This window comes from Canis lupus, chromosome X (assembly GCF_003254725.2).
Source record: "Canis lupus dingo isolate Sandy chromosome X, ASM325472v2, whole genome shotgun sequence".
NCBI classification, from domain to species: Eukaryota; Metazoa; Chordata; class Mammalia; order Carnivora; family Canidae; genus Canis; species Canis lupus.
The window spans coordinates 92,054,306-92,080,968 of record NC_064281.1 but is presented as its reverse complement, the minus strand read 5'-3'; the positions used below and the strand labels follow the sequence as shown (position 1 = coordinate 92,080,968).

Here is a 26,663-nt window from a genome sequence, read left to right as displayed (position 1 = left end):
GGACACCCATGTTCTCCCTGGGCACCTGAGCTTAGGTGTGCTCTGGCTCACAAATGCATGTGCATTTCACCATTCTTTCCCTTCCCTCAGCAAAAGCCTTGTCTCTCCTTGGAGTAACTTCAAGGAGCAGGGTTCAGGTGGATTGAACTTTGGGGTGGCATTAGGCCTTCATCCTGCTGTCTGATATTGGGCACATAAATCTGCTTGCTTTATGCAGAAATTAATCGTGAAACTCAGGCAGTATACCTCTTTTTGCATTAAGTCTCGGATCACACTGGTAACTGAGAGGGTCATCTTCATCCAGCTGGGCTGGTTCGCATGTTTGCTGCCAGGTGAGCATCTGCACGGAGCTCTGCCCTGCCTCCCTTCCCTGCCGTGGCCCATGGGGATGGGTCCCTAAAATCCTGGGGCTCGCCTGCACTGGATAGGTTGGGACAATTTACTTTTTACAAGGAGTCGCCACCTCCCCTCCTTGTCAACCACAGATCCCCAACTGTCATCTTTCTGCTTTGGAATCACCCAAGTGGTGATCTTGATAAGGAAAATATCACACAGCTCATCAATTTGGAACTGAGCTGGCTAAGACTGTGGATTTAGGAATAAGGCTAAACTTGGATCTGGATCTCAGTTCTGCTATTTACCTGCCTTGGACAAGTTACTTAGCCTCTCTACGCCTCAGTTTCTCATCGGTAAAGTGAGAGGGTTGTTGTCAGGACTCATTGTGTTAATCCATGTCAAAGCACTTAGTTCAGTACTCAGCGCTTAGTAAGCAGCACCCATTGTCATTTGTCATATTGTTCTTTGGCGACGGAGGTGGCCAGTTCTGGACCATTGGGTCGAGCTGTTCCTTCTGGCACCTGGTGGAAGTCCTCTGTCATGCTGCTATGGGTTGCAGATTACCAACAATGATCCTGCTTTGCTCCTCCCTTCCCTAGGTGAACATCATCCCTATCATTGCCAAATCAGATGCCATCTCTAAGAGTGAGCTAACAAAGTTCAAAATCAAAATCACCAGCGAACTTGTCAGCAATGGGGTCCAGATCTACCAATTCCCTACAGATGATGAGTCTGTGGCAGAGATCAACGGAACCATGAACGTGAGTGGGAGCACAGGGGTTCGTTCATCTTTCTGACCATTTGCTGCTTATTTCTATTGTCATTATTTTACAAACAAGCCGCTGAACATCACAGTCCATTTTAGCGCGGTCGACTCTCGATCATCTAAATCTCAGGGGTTTGTGAGAAAGAATCCAGAACCAGAACAGCTCTTCTCCCTTAGCGGTGATGGCTTCAAAGCCTCAGAGAGGCAGAGATTAATAGCCAGAGACCGAGGGAGGGAAAGGCCAACCTGAGGAAGAGTCTGGAGCTGGAGATTCAGACCTCTCCTTCCACTTTCCTCTTTGGTGCTGCTTCAGTCTAAGCCAGCACCCCCCCACCCCCTGTGGGGACTGCCAGAAAGGCAACCGGTTCTCCTCTCTGACCAAAACAGTGCCATGACAATCAGCGAAAAAGCTGGCTGGCTTCCGAGACTTCCAGGATAATATGTACTCAGATAATCGAGCTCTCAACCCCCGGGAATGGGAGAATGACATATAGCCTCCTCTTCTGCTAACCCCCCCAACTAGAGGAATGAGTAATGAGCAAGGCGGACAGTCAAACATCTCCTCATGCTTCTTTACAACATGTTGATGCTGTTGCTGCGAAATCTTCAATGTTGTGATTTCAAGGAGACAGCTAATAGCTTTCAGAAAGCCTCTGCTTTGGGAACAGACTTTTTTTTCCCTCTGTTGAGAGGCATCAGTTTTTCCTAATGACATAATGCCTGGGCATAACCAAACTCAGGAAAGCCTTGCAGTAAAAGCCATTTTTAGAAAATTTTCCTGCTGCTGCCACCGCCCCTGAGTTATCATTATGGTATCAGTTGCTACCTCTTAGAATTTGGCCAACAAATGAGCAGCGGGGCAGCAAGTCCTTGTCTTGACTGGCCTGCCCGCCCATCGGTACAACCTGAGATATGTTCATTATTAGGAGTCCCTCATCATCTTTTGACTCCTGTGGCCTATGAGTAAGGATGCATGGATTGGTGTGGGTGGAGTCCTATCCTCTCTGACCCATCATGAGCATGAAAAAAGGGGGAACAGAAAGATGAACACTTCTCCTCTCAAGCAGTCTGGGCACTTCTATGAGAACCAGGCTCTGTTGTGATGAGGAAACCTGAAAGGGTGCCTAGCCTGCAGAAAAAGGGGAACCTCGAGGGAAGCGTCTTCTGGTGTCACTGGCACTGATGTCTAGAAGCACTTAGTCACTTCAGAGCATCAGGCCCTAGTAGATACCTTCAAACTTGGGTGCCCTATGTTACCAGGTAGCTTTCAGACTGGTGATTTGATTTGCTACAAATAAATAGGGTAAAGGATTGTCAGCAATCTCAAGACCTCACCCCAAACGACAGCTCACTACATTGTGAATCAGGAATGACAGTCATTTTGGGCTCTGTTCTGCACCCAGCTGTGCCCTCCTGATTGAACTTAGGGTAGGTAGGCTCAGCCTCAGGGTTGGAAACTTCTCGTGCTGTGAAGCAGTGGTTCTCAACCACGCTGTTTTGGATGTGAAGAAGTTCTGGGTCATTTCTTATAACAGTCCAAAGTATGCCAGTGTTTCACTTTGAAAAACTAAATTTGAGGGATGCCTGGGTGGCTCAGTCAGTGAAGTATCTGCCTTTGGCTCAGGTCATGATCCGGGGGTCCTGGGACTGAGCCCCATGTTGGGCTCCCTGATCACTGAGGGGTCTGCTTCTCCCTCTCACTCTGTGCACACACTTGCTCTATTTCTTTCTCAAATAAATAAATGAAATATTTAAAAAAAAACTAAATTTGAGTGGATTTAGGATTATCCCCATAATAACATCACTCAGCACTCATTCCTTGACATCCCACTGTGCTTTTTTGAGTGGGGAAGAGTGTGCCTGGAATTGGGCATGTCCGTGGGAAGGGGCATGCATGTGAATGCCACGTGTTATCTCTTGTGATGGGGAAAGGGTGGGGAGTCGCTGCTCTAACATGCATATGTGGGATGACTTAACCTGTCTGCCACTAGAACAACTGTTGAAAGTCCCCAAGGTCTTCAGACAAGCTGTGGTGTATGAAGCTGCATCATCAATATCTCTGGTGCGGGTGGTAGGAGGAATGGGTACTGGCCTTTCAATTCTGGATTTGATTCCAGCCAATCATCATGGGGACTGGATTTAGAAGTGGAAGAAGCCTCTTGCCTAAGTGGAGAAGAGCATACAGGCATGCCACCGCTCCCCACTAGGGATTTGCATGGTGGGAAATAAGAGTAATGAGGTCTCAGCCTCCCTCTCGGCCTGTAGGTGGGTCTGAAAAATGGCTTCAGATTGGGGGTCAGTGAGAGAAGGGAGTGAGAGGTCTTGTTGCATGCTTCTTCAACCCATGCTCTGATAACTTTCAAGGCTGTAGACTTTAATGATAAAAATTGCTATGTTGTTCAAATTGAATGTTGTTCTTTGAATGGCTCAAACCATGGCCAGGGGCCAGGGAGGGCATAGGCCCAGTTACTTGACTTGGCTCGGTCTATTGGCCATCTGTGAGGTCTTGGGTTTGGCTCCCCCAAAAGCATAGAAGCCCAGTGAGAGCACATGGATCACAGGGAGACCCACAGCCATAAGCTTGTCCCTTGTCCAAGGCAGCAGTGCCATTTCCAATGTTTGCATGTACTTTTGTGGAATCACCCAAGGTCGACTTGAGAGAGGATTGAGCAGTGCTTTTGCTCAGTCGGCAGCAGGAGCCTGAAATGGGGATGGGCATAAGCAGCAGCATGCCTCGGAAATCGTGTCCTCACTGAGAGGAAGCCACTCCTGATCAGGTTATTCTCAGACAAGGAATAAACAGTCCCAACAGTCTCTGTTTCACCAGGGCGAGGAGAACAGTCATCCAGCTTCCCAACTCTAAAGGATGTACTGGAACTGGAATAGAATAATTCGTGCCAATTGGATCATCAAACACTTTAAAATATATGGAGAGGAATCTTTTTTAAGGTATTATTTATTCATGAGAGACACACAGAGAGAGAGGCAGAGACACAGGCAGAGGGAGAAGCAGGCTCCTTGAAGGGAGCCCGATGTGGGACTCGATCCTGGGTCTCCAGGATCACACCCTGGGCCTAAGGCGGCGCTAAATTGCTGGGCCCCCGGGGCTGCCCTATAGAGAAGAATTTAAGGTAGACACAATACTGGAAAGGTAGTGAATCTGAGAACAGGCTTCCAAGAGGAGGCTTGAGAGTATCTGTTGGAATTTTCGGAGACAGGACGTCTGACATCTGGAGGCACATCTGCCCGTGTTTCAGTCCCTGCAGCCAGCAGAGTCTCCTCCCTGGGCCCACACAAACAAAGTGTCACCCCTGGGAATGTGGTCGGTTGGATGGTTTACCGTCTCCTTGCTCTGCTCGACTCTCTCCTGGTGGTCAAAGCCACCAGTCTCTGAAGAGCAGCAGAAAGAGGGCCAAAGCCTGGCTCCGTGATTTCCCGCCCTGCATGGTTAGGTGACTTCCAGCAGATGCTGTTTAGCCAGGAGGCAGGCTGCAGGCTGCTGCGGGTGGCTAGGAGAGGCTGGCAGCAAAAGCATGGTGGCTTTACTGCTCCCTGGGAAGATTTGGGCACAGGACTTACGGACCTGGGCGAGTCGTTTCCCCCTAATCACAAGTGGGGTGTTTGAGAACCGCCCTGTATAGTTGTCATGAGAAGCCAGTGAGATCTGCCTGGGAGCACTCAGAAAAATTACCCTGGCATATGCTTCTCGAAACAGACATTGATGCCAGTTGCCAAGAGTGTGCTGGGGGAGGTCTCAGGAGCCCCGAAGCTGCTGTGGCGGGAGCTGTGCCTTAGTGTGGGGATTGACAGACAGATTGACAGCGCTATAAGGAAGAGAGGAAGCAAGTGACCCTGTCATCCTAACTAACAATGTCTTGCGGGGATAAATATAACAGGCTCAAGGGAATAAAAAACTGATGTGTGTGTGTGTTTTCTTTAATGCCTTTATTCTCAGATTTTTTTCCCTTCCTTTCCTCTTTAGCCCAGAGAAGTCCCCACCCACTTCACACACCCTCCTCTATCACTTTCAGCTGAGAGTCAGGGATGCTCCAGAAGGTTCTCTTTCTCACCTCCTCCCTCGGTCTAGCCCTCTGCCATGGTCGCCCTCTGGCTCTTTTGTGTTATGTGGCTGAAGCGTTGGGTCTTGGCAGGAGGGGCAGCATTTTCCCCCAGAAAGTGCTTGGGGGTGGATCTGAGCTTCCCAACATGTTGTGGGGCCCTGAGTGGGAATGGACGGTGCCTGGATGTCCCTCCGACAAAGCTCTGGCCCTTGGGCAGGGTTGTCAGGACTTCGGGGCCCCCCAACGCCCCATGTGTCGCACTCCCAATGACCCTCTTGTTCAGTCCCCCCCCCACCCCAGGACCAATGTAGCATTTGCTGTGTCCAGCCTGGCCCGTCTTCCATATATCCATAACCTCGTCCCTCCTTCTTTCCACATCCCCACTTCAGGCACAGCCAGGGGGAAGGCCTGGAGGGGTCTGCTGAGGTGATACTCAGAGCAGCTGAGAGGGGGTGATGGGAGAGCCACCTCTGCAGGATGGCCGAGCGCCTCGGGAACTTGCGGGTGTCCTGGAGCTGAGTTCCCGGTTAAGTCCTGTGGTTTTCCACTCTGAAGAATATTCTTGGAGGTGGGGGGGGGCAGATGCTAAAGAGAATAAAGGGGAGGGAGTGGCTATGACATCAGCACACTGATTCAGCAAGCAAAAGACATTTGCTGTAGGTTTGTCAGAATTGAACTGCTTCTGATAACCTGGCTTTGAGCCGCAGGGGCACTCCAGGGTTTGAGAGTGCTCACATCATCTGCTGCTCAAACCCCCTAGGTGAGAGTGGCAGGCCACTTCAAAGTCCAGTGGTGGGCTTTGAAGCCAGTGAGTTCTGGGTCCCATCCCTACTCTGGCCCCTGCTATTGTGTGCCTGCTGGCAACTGGACCTCAGTTTCCTTGTCTATAAAATGGGGCTGATAATACCTAACTCCACAGTGCTGTTGGAAAGGGTCAACAAAATGATGCCATGCCATGTAGAGGACCTGACAGGTGGGACCTAGAGCTGCCTAAGCTGCTGCTGCTGCTCACACCAGTTCTATAGCTACCACAACTGTTGGTATGAATTTTTTGGATTTATTTATGAGAGACACAGAGAGGGTGGCAGAGACATAGGCAGAGGGAGAAGCAGGTTCCCTGTGGGGAGCCTGATGTGGGACTCGATCCCAGGACCCCGGGATCATGACCTGATCCGAAGGCAGACGCTCAACCACTGAGCCACCCAGGTGCCCCAACTATTGGTATAATTGCTACTACCTCCTCTGTGAAGCCTGCTGTGACTTCATGAAGTAAGCTGCTCCCTCTGATCCTCCAGCTCTCGAACTTCTGTCTATAGTCTAGACTTTACTGTATTATTATTATGGGCACGTCTTTCTCCCGTACCAGACTGTGTACTCCCCAGGAGCAGGCTCGCAGATTTTTTTCAACGTTGTACTATTGATACCTAGCACATAGTAGGGACTCAGTAAATACTTGTAGCATGGATGAGTAAGCAAACGAGTCCAAATATCTGTGCTTGAGACCTGTTTCTCCAAGCAAGCTCAGAAAGCTTGCTCCAGTGGACTTTCCCTTGTCTGTGTAAAGCCCTTTTGGGTGAGGCTTCACCCACTATTTATTTTTGTAAACAATATTGGTCAACAGTATTTATTCAGTGGTTCCTCTTAGCCAGTGATCATAGCACTTATAACTTGGCCAGCTCCCTGAGAGACTGGGCACCAGAGGCAGTTCCCAAGCTCCATGCTACCTGTTGGGGGCAGTTAGTTGCCTCTTCTTGGACCTACAAAGCCTTCATCAGCCAGGCCCAGCTCCTTATCACCCTGCAGGCACCACACTCATACTCCTGAGTTTGTACTGTGCCTTTATTTTCTTTTTTTTTAAGATTTTATTTATTTATTCATGAGAGACACAGAGAGGCAGACACATAGGCAGAGGGAGAAGCAGGATCCCTGTGGGGAGCCTGATGCAGGACTCGATCCCAGGACCCTGGGATCACGACCTGAGCCAAAGGCAGATGCTCAACCACTGAGCCATCCAGGTGCCTCTGTACTTTGCCTTTCTTTCCTCTCCTGTTTTTGGCCCTGCTACTGCCATTCAAGTAGTATTTATTAAGCACCTTCTGTGTGCAGGTATAAGACCCTACATTTGAGCCCTTGGTCATACTGTGTCTTATATGATTCTGGGTGTGCAATTCAGGTGCTCTGAACAAGATAAGCTCCTAGAGTGTCTTCTACTTCTTTTGTCTCCCTTAGGGCATTTAAAACAACTCAGCACAGTTATGAGCATGTGGGAAAATACTTGTGGACTTCTAGACTCAAGAGTTCAGTGTGAGCTCTTGCTTCAGGGAACCTTGAAAATGAGGAACATACAACTCAGTCCACAGTGTGATTGCAGTACATCCCGGCTCCTGCGGCTCTCACACCCCAGGGAGGGGGCAGCGATCCTTGCCCTCTCAGTCCCTGTTAGCCCCCCTCATCCCATTTAGCCACCTTCCAAAGGCTTTACCCCTCAGTACCTGTGTATTCTGAAAAGCATGCTCATCTGTGTATCTGCTCATTCTGCTTATTTTTCATCTTTGTCTGTTCTCTCTGCTCGGCCATGTCATTGAGAATTTCTGAACGGACTAGGCCTCTTAGCCCCACACAGCTCAGAGCTGAAAAAATGCCTCTTGGTGATAGTGATGGGGAGGGACACCACAGTGTGATGGGCCCAAGGCCCCGGAGCCTGGGCCATGGTCATATCAAGGGATGCTGGGCGCCTCCCTCCCGGAGCTCTGCTCTGAGCCAGTTTGCCTTCTGTTCCAGGCCCATCTGCCATTTGCTGTCATCGGTAGCACGGAGGAGCTGAAGATAGGCAACAAGATGATGAAGGCACGGCAGTATCCTTGGGGCACGGTGCAGGGTGAGTGAGTCTCTGGGAGATGGGGCCTGGGGAGCCCCTGCCATCTGCCTCGTTCTTTGTCTCCAGCCGTTATGTGACCAGTCCCTAATTTGTCCCCTGGTCTGTACTCCTTTGGCTTGGGCTTCTGGCAGCGATGGGCAAACTCTGGCCCCACACCTGGATTCTCTGCTGTGAGCAAGCTCTCTTTGTCCCTCATGGAGAAAGCATTCCTAAAACAAAAACACATGTAGGGGGAGCCAGGTAAGAAGGAATATGTGAGAAAGCATGTGTATTGGCCCAAGGGCACTAGGAGACGTACAAGAATATAGCAGATGATCAGCAAACAACCCAGATATCCACCAAAAATAGATCAGATGAATTGCAAAATGTTCATCTAATGGGATGTCAGACAGTGGCGAAAATGAATGGATTATAGTTACTGCTGCACGAATGAACCTCAGAAACATAATGTTGAACGCAATAAATCATAGAAGAATGCATGCCATGTGATTCCATCAATATGAATTCCCAAAGTAGACAAAATGGAACAAGATCTATATTTTGAGTAATTCGTACATAAGTGACGAAACTATAAAGAAAAAGGATAATAAGGCAGCCCGGGTGGCTCAGCAGTTTAGCGCCGCCTTTAGCCCAGGGCGTGATCCTGGAGTCCTGGGATCGAGTCCCACATAGGGCTCCCGCATGGAGCCTGCTTCTCCTTCTGCCTGTGTCTCTGCCTCTCTCTCTGTGTGTGTGTCTCTCATGAATAAATAAATAAAATCTTTAAAAAAAAAAAAGAGAGAGAAAGGAAGGATGATAAAGCCCAAATCAGGATAGTGGTTAAGTCTCTTTCAAGACCAGGTCAAGAGACACAAGGTGCTGGTACTATTTCACCTGCGTTATAGACACATTGTTATTAATTTCTTCTTTATTTCTGTATGTGTGTATATATATATATATTTGTATATATATACATATATATATGGTTATTATACAATTTCAAAACAGATGTATATACACTCAGGAAACTTCCTTTCATGGTGTGCCTGACCACGGCATAAGCTACCCGTGGGACTAGTCAGTTCTATGGATGAAGCAAGGCCTGGGACGCTGCCATTGGAGGAAGAGGTGTCTTCAAGTCTTCAGCTCTAGGCTGGGTCTCTGAGCACAGGGGCACCATGTGTGAGAGGCTGGCTGATTCACTGCACCCTCATCCCTGCCACTGAACAAACAACGGGAAGTGGGTGAGAAATTGTCCATCTTGCATACAAGGCTAGCATGCTTTAGGGCATGCCATAGACTCTCCAGTGATCGCTAGATTTTCCATAGGTAGGACAAGACTGGTTATCAGAGCTGTGCTAGGTTTTGGTCTTCTCTGCCATCTGAGGAACATTTGTGAATGGTTCCTGGACCCAGAGTCCTAACTGGGAGTGAGTTTGTGGTCTGAGAGACAGGAGCCTAAAGTAAAATGAGGAGAAACCAGCAGACATGGTTCCAGTGACTTCCTCTAATTTAGATCACGCACACCTAACCAACAAAGGGTTTTTGAAGGTTTTTCTGATAAGTTGGAGTTCACTGTTCTGTTCAAGTGACCTTGGAGTCACTCCTTTTTTTTAAATTTTTGTGTTTTTTGTTTGTTTGTTTTTTTGTTTGTTTTTGTTTTTGTTTTTGGAGTCATTCCTGACTGGCCACCAGGGATCACTATCTGGAGATGGAGGAAGAACTATTCCTGAGAAGTTGCCTGACTGATGGGATTTTTAATATTAGCTTATGTTCTATGGCAGCGAGGAGCTTTATCCCCAAGGAAATGGATCTTTAAGAAAAGCTTTTAAGGTTTTATTTATTTAAATAATCTCTACACCCAATGTGGGGCTCAAACCCACGACCCCAAGATCAAGGGTTGCAATGTTCTTCCGACTGAGCCAGCCAGGTACCCCAAGGCAATGGATTTTCAGCAGAAGGGTTATGTGAGCCCATCCAAGCTTTGGAAGGGTTACTCTGCCACAAGGCCCACCTGTCATCCTGGACCCCCTCCCTGCCCCCACACCCCTCTCCCTGGCCCTGGAAGACAGAACCTAGGGTGACTATGTCAGTTTATCATCTCAGGCAACCCCACCGCAGCCATGGCTGAGGCACATACCAGAACACTGCTCACAACCTTGTGTTCCAACTGGAAGTCCACTTTGTTATGATTTGGTCTATTTCTGTCCTTCTTGGCCACTGGCCCAAATGCAAATCTTTGCCATACTCTTTTGAGGAGGGAGGCTTGTTCATTCAGGCTAGAAAGTGAGGTCCACTTTGTCCTGGTCATCATTGCTGCTTTCAGGCCATTATCCATCCTCTAAAAAGCACCTCCTTTGAAGCTACTACCTACCATCCAGATGGGCCACACCTTGGTCCACACCCCTCCTTGTCTCACTGCCACCTATAGATGTCCTAGTTCTTCCCCTTTATTCTTTGGAGACCTGGCACCTGCTCAGAGCCTTTGCCTCTCCTTTAGATCGCCTGCATTTCAATCCTAACTGCAACTTGCTAGCTATGGAACCTTGCCTAACCTTGTTGAGACCTTGTGTGGGCTATTTGCTGATCTGCCTGATAAATTCTGATTCTTCCCTCAAGAGTCATCTTAAGGGTTGCCTCTGGTGAAGCCTTCTCTCTGCTGGTGCTTCTTGGGCTCCCCTCTTCTGAGCTTGCACTGCACCTTGGCCATATACCTCCATTTTGGTAATTTTTGCATTGTATTATATTTGTCTATTTGCATCTTTTCTTCCACTACACTGTAAGCTCCTTAGGGCAAGACTCCATGACTTCGTTTCTGAATTCCCGGTGAGTCACACAATAGCAGGAGCAGAGATGCTGCAAATATTTATTGGACAGATGGCTGAATGTGCATTTGCTATTAGCCTAAAAGTGGTGAAGAGCAAACGAACATTCCCCTGAGTGCCTGATTGGTGAATTTGGGTTGAGGTGCTACTGAATGTTTTCTTAGATATTTTTTATGGTCTTGCAGTTTTCCACTACTGTCAGCCCTGTAACTTTCCATGTGCGTTTTCAGTGGAAAAGTGAGTCAGGAGGCAAATTCACAGGCTCCATGTACACAGATGGAAAGGCAATGTGGCTGTGAGGCATCTGGCCTCTCCATTCATCCATTTCCGCTGCTTCTGGCCCTCCTTTCAGTATGCTTTCAATCCCCCTCCCCTGCTGTGCAGTCGAGAACGAGGCCCACTGCGACTTCGTGAAGCTGCGGGAGATGCTGATCCGGGTGAACATGGATGACCTCCGGGAGCAGACCCACAGCCGGCACTACGAGCTGTACCGGCGCTGCAAGCTGGAGGAGATGGGCTTCAAGGACACCGACCCCGACAGCAAACCCTTCAGGTACCCCTCTGGCCAGCCCAGCCCACCCAGTGGCTGGGGAAGGCTGGCTGGGGAGGAATCACCCAGGGAAGCGAGACACAGGTGCCGGGACCTACAGCAGCAGGGCTGTCACTTGCCCCTTCTACTTGTCCCCTCTGCAGTGGCAGAGTGGGCTTGGTGAGCGCAGGGAGGAGGCCCAGACGACCAGCAAGGCCCATGGGCTCCCTGCCACACAGACACACGCGCGCGCACACACACACACACACACACGCACGGGCATCAGCCGCGGTCAGTTGTGCCAGAGGCTTTGTTCTGCAGCATGGCAGTCTGTGCCTGTCCTCTGCCCCGCCAGGTTTCCGGGCGGCTCCTTCCCCTCCTTCCCCTTACCAAACCCAGTCTATGGGACCAGATGGGACCCGGTTACAGTTGTTGCACACGCACATCAGGGACCTTCAGGCTCTTCAGGTGCTGTCCTTAGTGCCGAAGTTCGGGTGCAAGTTTTGTTTTGACCACCAGATGTTAATCCTTGTTATACTTCTCAAATCCGAATCTGAGAAGCTTTCAGAGGAGAGGCATGTCTCCGAAAGCAGTTTATTAGCCCCACAGGAGCCGTCTGCCAAGTGTCCTCGTCTGATCTGTATGCGTGATGCAAGACATACGCCCCACATTTTAAATTACCTAGTGGTGTTCTTTGTTACAGCTCAGTGCCCCCTCAGGAAGTGCCAGGCCTCAGTTAGGACGGGAGGGGGGTGCTTCAGAGCACGAAGTTGGCCTCTTGGCCTCTGGGCAGAGCATGGCCAGTCCTGCAGGGATGCCTGGTTCCAGAAGGGTGGACTCGCTCCCCTTCAGGGGCAGGGGCTGCTGGAGCTGCTGGGATGGAGGAAATTGTGCTTATCTCTCTGGTGGGCACTCCCTCGGTTTGCTCTCTCCTTCCCCTCCCATAGCTTTAATCTGCATCTGTGGGGGAAGAGGTGTGCCTCTGCCGGTTCCTCTCTAGGCCCCTCCCCTCCTCCTGCTCCATTCTGAACGCCTGTTTACCTGAGTCTTCTTCCCTTATTGCATGCAAACATGCGCATCCTGAAGAAACAGCTCCCTTAGCTCCTCCTCCTCACCATTCCCTGCTCTTTCAAGAAGTTTAGCTCTGGTGAGAAAAAGAGTTGTTTGTATTTACTGGCTCCTGCCCCCCACCCCTGCGCCTCTGAAATGCCTCTCTCTGAGGTCAACAATCACATTGACTGGCCATGATGGGGCCTCTGAGTCCCATCTTTTCCGATTTCACCTGAACGTTAGATATTCCTCCCTACTGCCTCTTTGCTGAAATTCCCTCAGCCTTTGGCTTTTTAAGCACTGGCCTGGCTGGTTCAAGTCCTTCTCTCTCGCTACCCTCTGGGTCTCATTGGCAGACTCCTCTTCTTCAGCTTTTTCCTTTACATGTTGGTATGCCCCAGGGGTCTCTCCTCAGGCCCCTGCTCCTGTCACTCTGTGTTCTCTTGGCAGCAGCTTCTTTCTACTATCGGCCCTACTTCCCACCTAGAAAGAAATGACTCCCACGCAAAATCTTACTTTTGAACTCCAAGCCCATTGCTCCAACTGCCTACCAGATATTCTCGCTCAGACATCCCACGGAGGACGTACCTCAAAAAGTCCAGCGGTCTAAGTTTCAGTTCATCTTCCTTTTTAAACGTCCAGCATTCCCTGCTGCACTTCATGATTCCACCATCCACCTGGTTGCCCAAGCCAAAACACTCAAATCATTTGAAATTCCTTCCAAGTCCTAGGAGTTCCTTTTTTTAAAAAAGATTTTTTTAAAAATTTATTTATGAGAGACACAGAGAAAGAGGCAGAGACATAGACAGAGACAGAAGCAGGCTTCCTGCCAGGAGCCCGATGTGGGACTCGATCCAAGGATTCCGGGATCATGCCCTGAGCCAAAGGCAGATGCTCAACCACAGAGCCACTCAGGCGTCCCCAAGTCCTAGGAGTCCTGCTTCCCTCACTGTTCTTAAGTTCCCCCAAATCCTTCATCTCTACCAGCCCTTAACATTCAGATCCCATTATTTCTTTTTATCCTGTTTCCTTCATATGCCACCCACCGCCCCCTTGGCAACCACGGTTTGTTCTCTGTATTTAAGGGTCTGGGTTTGCCTCTTTTTTCTTTATTCGTTTGTTTTGTTTCTTAAGTTGCACTTATGAGTGAAATTACATGGCATTTGTCTTTCTCGGACTGACTTATTTCACCTAGCCTTACACCTCCTAGCTCCATCCATATCGGGCCATATGACAAGATCTCATTATTTTTTATGGCTTTCTTATGGAAGTGAGAGATCCAATCATTTATTTGGATTGTTGGGAAGTCTCTCCTTCATGCAACAGCCAGGGTGGTCTTTCTCATTTTCAAATTGTATGAAGTCAGTCCTCCTGCTTGAAACCCTGCCATGGATAAATGACCAGGCCTGTAATGTGGCATCCAACACCCAGTCTTTCCTGCGAGACTCAGGAACCCCACCTCCCTGTACTCCACAGCTTCTGTGATCGTCTCCGGCCATGTTGGACTCTGCCTGGCTCCCCAAGTACATCATCCTCTCTCCACGTGTGCCCTTCCACATCTGCCCTCTTTGGAGCATGATTCCTCCTCTTCTTCACTAGGCTGGCTCCTGTTGCTTTAAACCTGAGGCTGGGGGCAGGGAGACTTGGCTCAGGCATCTCCCAGGTAGACCGTGAGTTCCTTGATGGTGGGCACAGTGGCTGTTGGCTTGAGATGTTGAATGACTAGCATAGTATCACTGAGTCCTGTGCGTAGCACACAATGGAATCTCATCAAGTGTTTTTTTGAAATAGTTCATTAATGTGGTCAGTTTCAGAGCCAGAACCTGGGAGTCCAGTGCAGAGGAAGGACCCAGATTAAGATGAGAGACCCAGCTTCGGGTCCCTCCCTTGCCTGTAACTAGCTGTGTGGTCTTGAGCAAATCACCTTGCCTCTCTGGTCCTCTTTCCTCATCTGTATCACCAGGGCAGAGAAACAGGTGTTCTGAGTCACTTCCAGTTGTAAATATGTCAGTTCACCAGGGCTGCCCCGCCCCCACTTAAGCAGCCTTGTGACCCTGCTGTCACATGCCAGGCCAGCTGCCTACAGCTTTGTGGTTCTGTTTTTGCACCTGTCTCAGAATTGGGGAAAAGGAGGATGGTGGTGGTGGTGGGGAACCCAAGGAGGACCACTGGAGCCAGTTTTCATTGAATAAGAGCCATTCTAAAGGCAGGGGAAAATAAATAAATAAATAAAGGCAGGGGAATTAACCTGACCATATTTGCAGCTTACAGGAGACATATGAGGCCAAAAGGAATGAGTTCCTAGGGGAGCTCCAGAAAAAAGAAGAGGAGATGAGACAGATGTTCGTCCAGAGAGTCAAAGAGAAAGAAGCTGAACTTAAAGAGGCAGAGAAAGAGGTAAATATGACCCTGACTGTCCAACAGGCAGGAAGACGGGGCTGAGCTTGGGCAGAGCCCCGCAGCTTCCAGGCAGGAATGGGGCAAGGCATCTGCAGCCCTGCCTTGGCTGGTACCAAGGGAAGGCCGCAGCAAGATCTGTGTCTTCTTCATCCCTCATTCCCCAAGGCCAGGCGGTTACTTTATTCTCTAGAGCCACCCTCTCCCAAATGGTAGCCATGCTACTTATATTTAAATGAATTTAAATTAAATAAAATGTAAAACTCAGTCCCCCAGTCCCATTAGCCACATGCTAAGTTGTCCTGCAACTACTGTGTGTCCTATTGGACAGCACAGATATAGAACATTTTCATCACCGTAGAAAGTTCTGTTGGGCAATACTGCTCAAGAGTCAAGACCAGAGTCCGTGGCATGGATATCGGATTTTTTTTTTTCAGTTTCCCTTTCCAAAAGAAAATGCCACCCAGTACGTTTGGAGGAGAGGTGAGAGGATCTCAAAGATAAATGAATGAAAAGCCAATAGACAGAAACTAGGTTAGAGCAACTGACCACCACCGTACCCCAAGGGACTAGTAAAAAGCTGGTCTAGACAGCAGGCCTGTCATCCACCACCCCTTACTAAGTCCCAAATACCTGTAAGACCTGGAGACCTGACCTCCTACATGGTACGCTTTGAGTGCTACGGAATCCTAAATTCTCTCCAGAATCCTCAAAAGAAATACTCAGTATTTGTACTGTTCTCCTTTGGGTGTCTGGTTCTATTCAGGGCTAGCTGAGTCTCCCCTTGGTCAAAGCTGAGGTCTCTGCCCTCATTCCATTTTATAAAACTCTTTTATCTCCTTCCATGTCTGAGGACAAGTATTTCCTTTGACCAGCTTTGGCATTGCTGAGGTTTTCTCTGCAACCCATGGTGATCCTCCTTGACCAGAGGGGGTAAGGAAAGGCAGGGGCCCCACTCACATTGGGCGATCTCGCTATATAATCCTCTAAAGAATGGATTAACCTTGGGCAAATTCCTTAACTTCTCTGACCTCCTGTTTCCTCATAAAACACAGAGAATCACAGAATATTTCTTGATGCTAATTATTAATTACTATTCATTAATAATAGTTCTGTGACTACATTCAAGAGCAGAAATGTGGAGGTGAAGTGACAGGAGAAGGGACTTCCCCAGAACATGGTGCCTTGGTGCCATCGGGGCAGTCCCTGGCAGAAATGTCTCCTCAGGTCCCCCAGTCCTGCAGGATGGCAGCCCTGCCGGTCCCCACTTAACCCTGGGCTTGGCTCCTCAAGGAGCTGTTCCCAGGGGACACTGCTCAGACTCCCTGTGCTCCCCTGCCAGCTGCATGAGAAGTTTGACCGCCTGAAGAAACTACACCAGGACGAGAAGAAGAAGCTGGAGGATAAGAAGAAATCCCTGGACGATGAAGTGAACGCCTTCAAACAGAGAAAGACAGCAGCTGAGCTGCTCCAGTCCCAGGGCTCGCAGGCTGGAGGCTCACAGACTCTGAAAAGGGACAAAGAAAAGAAAAAGTAAGTGGTAGGCTGCTCTGGGCCTGTGACTCCTTCCTACTCCTGCTCATCCCCTCAGTGCAGGGCCTGGAGACTCCGGTGGAGGCCTCATGCTGAGGGGTAGTGGCCAGAGGTGACCTGTAGACTGACAAATGCATTTCGGTCCCTGTAACTGGTCTTTGTGTCCCCTGAGTTGGGGGAGGTGAGAATAGGGGAGGGTTGTAGTCCCCAGGGGCACAGCCCCTCTGCTTTGCTTTTGGGAAAGCCCTGTAAGCTCTAGGTAGGAGGAGAGGGAGGGATAGAAGACAGGCAAATGGAATGTGGAATGTGGGAGGGGAGCAAGCAAGGAGGAAACCATGAAATCTGTAGTGTTGTAAGAAAGAGGTGAATGAAAAGAGGGACCCTCCCCCCCAGAGGGTAGAGGAGAGAGGGCACCTCAAGCGGAAGCCTCTGGGCACCCTCTTCCTCCCCAAGAGGTTGGTGCTGATCTGGCTCACAGGCCGCCTTGTTTGTCCTGTGTTTGAGGGGTTCACCTCCCCATGCCTGAAGCCCCCCAGCCCCATTTTCTCACTTAGCTGCAGCCCAGTCCAGGTCTCCCACCCTATGCCATCCCTCTCTCTTGGCTGCTTCATTGCTCCTGGCCTGAGGTGCTGAGAGCTTACTGGGGAGCCCCCAGATGGTAGTAGACTCCACGTGCCCCATCCTTAAGCTGGGCAGTGATGGCACAGTCTGTCCCTCTATCTCCCCTGGTGTGTGGTAAGGCAGGAGAGCAGGGGCTCCTGCTTACATGTGGGTCCATAACCCTGAGCTGACTGCAGGCTTTGCTGGCTGGAGCTCCCCATCCATCGTCCCGGAACCAGAGGAGAGGAAAGGATTTCTGGTGGGACCTGGGCAGCGCCAGGAAACTATGCCGGGGTCCCTTATGCTGGAGTTGCTTGTGCTGCGAGACTTGGGGGGCCCTCACATGGAGTGTTGGGCCATGTCCTTACCCAAAGGGCCTGAGGATCCAAAAAGTGCCCGTGGTCGATACCTTTTGTTCTCAGCAACCTGTCCCTGGCTCAGCTGCTGGATATCTGCCAGAAGGAGGGAAACATCCTCCTTTCCTCTGGGCCTGGCTGATCACTTAGGAATGAGACAGTGACTTCTGTACAACAGTACGACAGTTAATATTTGAAGGCACTCGATTTTGCGATCCATTTATTCAAAAGTGTAATTTGAACACGTTCACCCACTAGTCCACAGATTTTTGTTACCGAGTCACCACACTCTGTGTCAGATTCACTCACTCATGACCTTGATTTGGTGTTACCTGATGGATAAAGTTTAACTAGTCAGAAAAAAAAGCCTCTTTGGACATACTGTATATTAACTGATTGGGCCTTGTGTGTTAGTTGCACCTGCAGGAAAGGGTTCCTATTTTTAAGATCAGAAAAACCTAAATTTGTCTCCTCGTTCTAACCTGTTGCCTTCTTGGCCTGTGGTATTTATTAACTCAATCCCTGGGGCAGCCTCACAGCCTGCTTGCAGGAATTAGGAGATTCCTTTGTTTGAACCCCACTGACACTAAACTATAAATATTCCCTACTTAGATGTTCAGTGGAAGTTCCTCCCAGACCAGGCTCTCTCTTAGTTGTCTCACATGAACTGATCTCCCCTCTCCCACTCCAGGCAGAAGACCCTACATAGGGAGACATGTCTCTCCAGTCTCCAGGAATATTTGGGATTGGTGACAGCACCTTTCCCAACTCTGAGATGGGTGAAGGCCTTGCTGGCATGTGGCACCTCATATTAGTGACCAGGTTCTGACAAAATAGACTGTCCTCTTCCTTCCTTCCAGATATATAAATGGCCCCAGGCCTGGGCTGCTTCTGTAATTCCATGAAAAGTTGGCTAACTTCTGGAAAACCTTTCTTTACATCTGTGCCACTCAGGGCCCATGGTGATGATGGCGGGGATAGGTTTTGAGGGCAGAAGTGGGGGTAGTGGGCACTGACTCTTAAAAGATGGTGGTTGGATCTAATGGAGTCACACATTCAGAACTTCCTTTGGCTGCCCTTAAAGAGATTAAGAGAGTACCGGTGTTTTAGGGGTCCCTACCAGCCCACCGTCCCTCTCTCCCACCCTCTCTTCCTCGTTTCCTTTGATCGCTAACCTTCGTTGTTTGCGTCAACTCATAATATTGGATTTCTCCTCAAGCTCACTCCATCTTCATCAGCTCTTACTGTTTTACAGTTAACTCTGCTGTTTGCTGCATGCTGCATGAGACCCTGGGTCCTGGTAAGCTTTATTAACTCTAAGTAGAACTGGCAGTGGCTTCTACAAAAGCCAAATCCCGCCCCCCACCCAACACAAATATCTAATCACGAAAAAAAGTGCTTCACTCTCCTAGCTCTTGTGACTGACAGTATTAAGAAATAGTTTGCTGTAGTCTCAAGTGTACATGTGGAATGTTTGCCTGCATGATGAAAAGTGGAGTGTTTTCAGACTTGCTGCTAGAACAGTTAAGTAGCATAGGTAGATCCTGTGATCAGTATCTCATGCCTTAATCATTGCTTTCAAAATTAACTAACGTGTAGCGATGAGGGAAATCACTGGGCTTGCAAGTCTGTCTTACAATGTCAGAGTGGCCTTGACCCCCAGGTTTGGGAATGTTCCAAGTCAATGGAAACTTGCTTCTCTATTTCCCTCTGGTGGCTATTTCTTATCCAAGGGGTTCAAATTCTCAAATTTCCTTTCGCTGTGTGCCTCCCCCAAAAACTATAATAAAAGTGGAAGCAGCTTGTAATAGTTTATAGGTTGATTATACCAATGATTAAGCACCTTCTATCTGTTCTTTTAGACTCAGTGAGTAGGGAGGGAACATAATTAGGAACATAATTAGGCTTATTGCTATTTTTTAAACCTTACCATAGAAACTTCTAAACAGGAACTAGAGAGAAGATGGTATAATGAAACCCCATGTGCCCACGACCCAGCCCCCAGACAACTGTCAACATATGGCCAATGCCATCTCATCTATTATCCCAAACCTGCTGGATTATTGTAAAGCAAAAGCTATATCTTTTCATCTGTAGATACTTTAGCAGGAATCTCTAAGAGATAATGACTCTTAAAAAAACATAACCACAAAACCACCATTAGCACACCTAAAAAATTAACAATTTGTTAACATAAAATTTCTAGCCAGTGCTCCGAATACCCTGGTTGTCTCATAAATGCCTTTTATGTTTGGTTTGTTTGGATCAGGGAATATAAAATACTGAGAAGACTTCTCCCCACTCACCAATGTAGTTTATGATTTAAATAGAGAGCCTGCTGTTTAGTCGCCAAACTGATTGCTGTAGCTATTGCTCTGGGGACTTCGGGCAGCTGGCAAAACATCCTACTTTCAAGCAAATCTCTAAGAGGAAGTCCACAGAGGCTTCTGAAACGTAAGGCCCCTGAAATTGGGCCAAAGGAAACAACCCTAAAAGAACAATGAAATGATATATCGTCTGGCTTGAAGGCAAGTGGTGGAGCCCCTGTTAGTTGATGGGAATTAAACTCCATTTGGGAAGACTTTGAATTTCTAGAGCATCAGTCTACTGCCGACTCTCATGCCTAGCAAAGTGTCTGGCACTCGTAGGAATTCAGTTCATTTGTTTGCCCATGTTCAGTAAGGACCACAAGAAAGATGTATCCTGGGAGGTTAGATTTCAGTTGATTCAGCTTGCAGTGCACATGGCTTGACACAATTTGGTTCAGGTTTCCAAATCCTTGTTAGTAGCCATTATGAAAATGAATTCTGGCAAAACTATAATTAAAGCCATGCTGTACAAGTGAGAGGCAATTGGCCAACAGTGGGAACAGCCAACCCCAACCCCAAGGAGGTTGGCTTTTCCTGGCAGGCTTTTCCCCTGCGGACCGCAAGAGCGGTTCCAAACCAAATAAGGGAGGGAGGCTCCAAGGGATCTGAAAGCCACAGAGGCAGCCTGTCCCCTCCCCAAAGCTCTCATTCCAGGCGCAGATCACAAAGGCCAGGCCTCATTAACTGGAGTGTGGGCTGAGGGGAGGCCTGCTGTTCCTCAGTGGGTTTTGAAATTGCTGGAGGCGCTAGGGGCCCGCACTCTGCAATTGTAAGAGAAATTCCCCTGGGATCCTACACAGTTGTGGCTACTATGCCTCAATGGTTATTGGCCCCTTGGCTCTTAGGGAGGTGTGCACAGTATGTGGACAGTATACATGTGCCAAAATAGGTCCACCTTCCGACACAGCCCAGAATATAGGCCATCACCGGGTTGTTTAAGTCTCTCTTCCCGGGGAAAGTAGACAAAGACTAAAATAAGAGGTGAGCATTCGTATGGCATTTTAATGCTTTTCAAAGGGTTTCCCCAGATGACATATAATTTTCACCTTACAACAGTCCTGTGAGGTAGAGCAGAAAGGAATCATCTTCAGTTTGCCAATGAGCGAATGAAGGAGTGGGGAATTTCAGAGACTTACCAGGGGTCACACAGCAAGTTAGTGGCAGAACTGGAACAAGAATGCAGAACTCCTAATTCCTAGCATAAATGGCTATTTACGAGAGAGAGAGAGAGAGAGAGAGAGAGAGAGAGAGGAGAAAAGAGGTGCGTGTGTGGAGAGCTGTATAGATGTATTCGGTCTGAGGAAGGTGACTCAATGTTCAAACATACTCCCATATGCATGTGCTTGTAACAGCCCCCCTAGACATCTAACAGCCTTGATTTAATGAGATAGATGTATTCTTTGGGCAATAAACAGAGGCTTAGAAACACAGGCAAGGAGTTCTCAACACTGCAGTGTGATGGAAAGAGTCTTGATCAAACAGCCAAGGGAAACAATCTCTGACCCTGTGACTCTTTCTTTGTGACCACGGAAAAGTCAGCTGGTATCTGTGTTCCCCGGTCTCCTCCTATGTTGAATGGAGATTGATGCTACTTGCTCTGTAAATGTCCCTGGCATGAAGTTTACATGAGAGAAAAGTCAAAGTGCTGTGTGAACACAGACCCATAATGGATTGCCATAGTTCAGGTTTTCAGGTAACTGTGGTCTGGACCCTATTGCAGACCCCTCAGCCATCCCTAGATACTTCTCAAGCAATCTTGCCCCTGGGAGGGGGGTACCAGTTAGCTAACTGGGGCTGCTCCAGAGTCTAACTGAGGAGAAACCTCCACCTCATCTGCTTTCCCTATAAGACAAGGCAATTCGTGGCTGAGAGCCTGGCCTTCTACCCAGTGGCCTGAGGCACCCCAGAGATTTGGTGACAGGACTCCTGTGTAGTGTCTGGGTGGGCGTTAGGACCTAGTAATTCAGAAGAGATAAAGTATTCTCGGGGCTGTTGATAATTATTTTGCTTAGCTCGTGCCACTCTACTGCCACTTAGAGGTGTGTGGGGGCGCACGCATGAAAGCATGTTCCCAGGAGCCAATGCGATGAGACCTTATTCTAACATAGCTGTATTCTAATTTATCCATTAGTCATCATGACAATTTTCTTCTAACCTTTTTGTTGCTGTTGTTGTTATTGTTGTACATTAATCCATCCATTCATTAACCCAAGTTCTCTTTTCATTTTCAGTTTGGGCTTCCTGTAGACGCCCTTTTCCTGCGCACCAGAGCTGGGCCTCACTTTCTCTAACTCCCCCTTAACACGTCTGAAGGGGCACACAGCCCATGCCCTCCCCTCTCTTCCTGCCAAAGTTTATAGAAGCCTTGGGGGTCTGAGGATGGTGTCTGGCCTCTGGTCAAGAAGCCAGCAGTCACATGGCTCAGAGATGGCTTGTGCATCCCAGTCCCCCTCCCGTTGCCCCACCCACCCCCCAACCTGCCAACCCCCCCCCACTCCACCAACCCCTTCCCCACCATCTTTGCCAGACCCTAACGTGTTCAAGGGTCCCATCTGCTAGTCTCCACCATCAGCTCCCCTGTTCCAATTCTGATCGGTGCTTGGTTCCCTGAAGTATCTGCCTCCACCAGGGCTGGGTAAGCGCTGATCATTCCCGTTACTGTCCAGGCCCTGGGCTTCCTTGAGCACCCCCAACCCCCAACGGGAGCCTGGCCCCTTCTGAGAGGGCTCCAAAAGGAGACACTCTGGTGCCTTTTGTTCTGGCCTCTCAGCCCAGTCTTTCCCAGTTTTGAGTTGCTCTAAGTAAGTGCACTAAAGTTGCGTTAGAAGTCCAGAACGAGTTTATTTACGCCAAGCCCTTTCCAGAAAGCATGACTGCTGAAGAAAATGGCATACATTTCTGCTCTCTATAATTCTGGGTACCCTACAAATGCAGAGGGAAGAATAAACCTGAATATTATTACCAGCCTAGTGTCTTCAATAATAGACTTCTGGAACTCTTCTGCAGTGCCTCACTATCCCTATAACCTCCCTTAGGGCTCTGCACCATCCCAGTCGGGCAGGGCCCAGGAGCAGGTTCATGTTGGAAGCTGCCAAACTGGGTGGTCAAAGAAGCAGTGTTAACCAGGGAAACATAAATTAGGGATTAATCTTCACACAGATGAAATTTAAAGCAATGATATTCCACGAGATCAAGAGAGAAATTAGAGATAGAAAAAAACAAAAAACCCCAGAGAAGCAGTGTTTTCAGTTTTTTGCTCTGCTGAGTCTTCCAGTCTGTTTATTTGGTGCATGTGATGAGTTTTGATCTGTATTTTGCATGCATTCCCCACCCTCCACCCCCCCCACCCCCTCATAGGAAGAGGTGAGACAATCCGCTGGGGAGGAAAGAAGACATGTTGCATCTCAGAAGGTTCCCTGACTTTATCTCCAGTCTAAGGATGTGATATTTTAAAAAAGATTCCAGCCCCAATTTTTATAATGGACCCATCTGCTGGTGGCTTTGCGAACCCCTTTGAAGTAGAGAACCCTCCACTGTCAGGGCCACGAGGTACGATGGCCTTTGGTATTTGGCCAGCAAGAAAGAGAGAGCGAGGGAGCGAGCAAGCGAGCGAGCTGAAGGTCACCTGGCAATGATGTGTGGCTAATGCTCCGTTTTTCTGCCCTTCCTTTGCAGTAATCCATGGCTGTGTACTGAATAGTATTCCCCGCTACAGCTGGACTGGACTCCATTTAGCCTTTTAAAGCCAAGGTTCTGATTTTAACTGACAGCTTTCCTTTGGGGTGCCAGGCAGCAGCCCCCACCCCTGTCCCTGCCGTGTACTTCCACTTGGAGTCCCACCTCTTCTGAGTTCTGCCTCCGAGTCCACTGGCACTGATCATGACTCTTCTCTCTCTCTTTTTTTTTTTTTTTTTGATCGCCTTTTATTTTTTTAATTTTCCAAAACACACAGTTAAACCTGGCTGTGCCAAATTTTCAGGGCTTTTTGAAGCATTGAGAATGGGGAGGGAGGGGTTTCCCTCTCTCTTCCATAATAGGTAATAAATAAAAGGAAGTGGTAAAGTAGAGCAAACAAAAAGCAAACGTACACACACCCTTTATATTTTCTTGTTGGCAGAGCAAGAGTGCAGTTTTGATGGGTATTGTGGGGTGAGTCACTGATTGGTTAGTGGCCAGAGGCAAGTTTGAAGTATACACTAGTTTCTTGAGAAAAATCCAAGTCTCACAGTGGAGCATTTTAGGAGACCCCATGCTTGGAGGTTCCAAACAAAACAAACAAAAACGTGAATACTCAGCCAGTAGCTCTGAGAGATGCTAAATTAGGGCTGACACGTCTCCTTGGGAAAGGCATCTTACTTGCTGCTTTGCTGTCTCTCCATCCAGTTTTACAGCTTTCCTAAGAATCCCAAACTTACAGGACCAGCTGATCTCCTTTTCCCTGGGTTATTATTTGCATCACAAATAATAGGGCCCTCATTTGCATTTGTTTACACATTAACTACTTGAGGCCTGAAGAGCTCTGAAAACTTCATAAGTAGCAGACTGCCACCCGGCCTTTGGGAAAACTTCAGAAACCAAGCAGGAATTTCGTGTCAAGGGAGAAATTTTGGTCTGTCAGACGCAACCCAAAGGAAACAGACCTGGAGAAGTCGAGGGACTTGCGATATGTCCCAGTGCTGCTTGGTGGCAGAAGCCAGGCGAAATTCAGTGTCCCCTGACTCTGGATCCGTTTCACAAATGGATTCAACCTCTCCTATGTGGTGCTGGATACCAAGGTCCTTTGATGTTCAGAGAAAATGAATAGTTAGCATTGCAGGGCCTTTGAGGGTTTTTTCCCCCCATAGAAAAATATCTGAGGATGGAGTGGGTAGGAGCGGGCAAAGCAGAGGACTCCAGGCCAGCTCCTGAACTGAGCGTTTCTGCTGACGGCGCCTGTTGGCTGGTCAGTTTTCCTGGAAGTCTGGAATGGGGCCCAGGCCTGCGAATGTTCAACAGGTGCCCTACATGATCCTTGTAATCAAGGAAGTTTGGTAAACAAAAAAAGTCTAACTTGTGAGTAAACATAAGGCCTTTAGAAAGTTGATTAAAAGGATTAAAATAGTTATTTTCCTGGGTAGCTTTTCTCACTGTCGACAGAAACGGGGTTCCCCCCCCCATTCAGTGAAGAAGGTTTTTAATCAGTACAATTGTTATTTTTTTAAAATACCCTGAGTACTCTGTTAACTTGTGGTGAAACAAATCCAGTCATCAGAAATGGTCTGCGCTTTTAATTTTCCCAGACTGGAATGGAAAGGCTTTCCTGAAAAATCCCCATATGTGATCACATACACTCACACGCCATTTGTTTTAAGCTGAGAACTTTGCTTTTCCTTGCTGCGGTGCAGATCACTTTTGGTTTTGGTTTTAATCATCTGGCATTCACATGGGCTGTTTTCCATTAAAATAAGAAGCTTCAACCGGTGTGTGGTGTTCTTAAAACCTTCTCAGCAGAGTTCCAGGTGGTTATGGTCCATCGGTGACTCCATTTCTAACCTGTCTTCTTCAAGAGTATAATCTGTGCTACCTCACACTGCCCACTCCCCTTGCCTTGTCTTTCTTTGAATGTCCTTTTTCTTTGGCTAATTTCCTGTTTTCTTTCTCTTTCTCTCTCCCTCTCCAGCTTTTTTTAATCTTGTCTTCAGCAGCTGCACTAAGTCTAAAGGAGAAGACTGCCATTATATTGTCTCAAACCAGAAACTACCCAATCCCCTCCCCTCAAACTGCGCACATACTCACACCACACACTCAACAGGTGTTCATGTGGTCCTGTGTCCAGGCAAGAAGCTCTCTCCTGGCTTACATGGTATTTTCAATGAAAATGTCTTGTCCTGACCTAACCAAGGCAGGAAAAGAACCTTCCAAGCTGGAGAATGGACCAAATGTAACCTCAGAGAGAGAACTGCAGGACGACTCACCCAAGTGTAAGTGACTGGGGCAGGAGGACCTCAGCTGTGGGTGTGGAAGTGTTGTCCACGTTTTTCAATTTTCCTTTTTAAACACCGATTCTCCAGTTCAAAGGGTTGACAGTCTACAGCCACTATTAAACATTTCTGAGTATGGAAGAGAAAGTCAAGCGACAGTCCAGTCTTCAGCATTGACGGGCCTTCTGCAGACCACCCTGCCCCCAGCAAGGGGGAAAATGGATCCACTCACACTCAGGTGGGGAAGAGAAAGGCAGGAGGGGGTTTAAGCTTAGTAAGCGAAATTACTCCATTTAACCCTCCAGGGCCAGTTGGGGTTTTGAGAGAGGTTTCTGCACAACCTAGGATTGGCAAGGAGAGCTTTCATGTTGATCAATCTGAGTTGAATTCATTGGCTTAACTTGCATCAAAATCCGTGTGAGTGTGCTCATTACCGTACATCCCTACAACCATTGCCATTCCACTGTCCTGGCATCTCCTGAGAGAGCCTCTTTGCATGTTTTCCAGAATCTGTGTTTGTTTTTCCTTTCTTCTCTTTGTTCTTTTTGTTCAAAAGTGTGACGGGTCCCTGCCCCTCTGGGGCTTTCATTCGCCAGGAGAAACATCCCAAAACCAGCACTGTTTAGCTTGATACCTTTCTAATGTCCATGTCAATTTTCAATAAAATTCAAAGAAATGCTCAATGGTTGTGTGATCTGATCTTAAATCGTCAGGTGAAGTATTCCACCACGGTTTGCCCCAGGAGGAGTGGGTAGCTGCCTTCCACGTGGGTGACTGAAGAGGCTCAGGGAGGCAAGCCCATACACAAACTTCGTAGGTGGGCTACTTTGTGCCCCCCTCTCCATTTGGGCCTGCAATTCCCTTGGGCAGTGTGGGGGTGAGCAGGAAGTCCTACTTTTCCTTCATTAGCATGTATTTAACTGATGCATTGAGCTGATTATCATGTAGGATAAAGGGTGGAGAAAGTGGAGTTCCAGATCCTACCAAGCAAGATTCTGGTGAGTTTTAGTTCCTGAAGGAAAAG

The 26,663-nt window shown here is 48.4% G+C and overlaps 1 protein-coding gene across 6 annotated transcripts in view; it reads left to right on the top strand.

Moving 5' to 3' along the window:
- The window catches only part of SEPTIN6 (septin 6), a 67,582-nt gene extending 41,260 nt beyond the window's left edge, over positions 1 to 26,322 (top strand). For 2 of the 6 annotated variants that reach the window (XM_025431273.3, XM_049107890.1), the window contains exons 5-10: positions 936 to 1,097; positions 7,945 to 8,041; positions 11,230 to 11,398; positions 14,689 to 14,821; positions 16,164 to 16,354; positions 25,339 to 26,322. In XM_025431273.3, coding sequence (XP_025287058.1) covers positions 936 to 1,097; positions 7,945 to 8,041; positions 11,230 to 11,398; positions 14,689 to 14,821; positions 16,164 to 16,354; positions 25,339 to 25,348 — 762 coding nt within the window. In that variant the 3' untranslated portion in view covers positions 25,349 to 26,322. Of the gene's footprint in view, positions 1 to 935; positions 1,098 to 7,944; positions 8,042 to 11,229; positions 11,399 to 14,688; positions 14,822 to 16,163; positions 16,355 to 18,565; positions 18,611 to 21,910; positions 22,644 to 23,354; positions 25,136 to 25,338 lie in introns of those variants that run through there. The other 4 variants (XM_025431271.3, XM_049107888.1, XM_049107891.1 and 1 more) reach the window with 3 other exon arrangements.
- Positions 26,323 to 26,663: the final 341 nt, after the last annotated feature.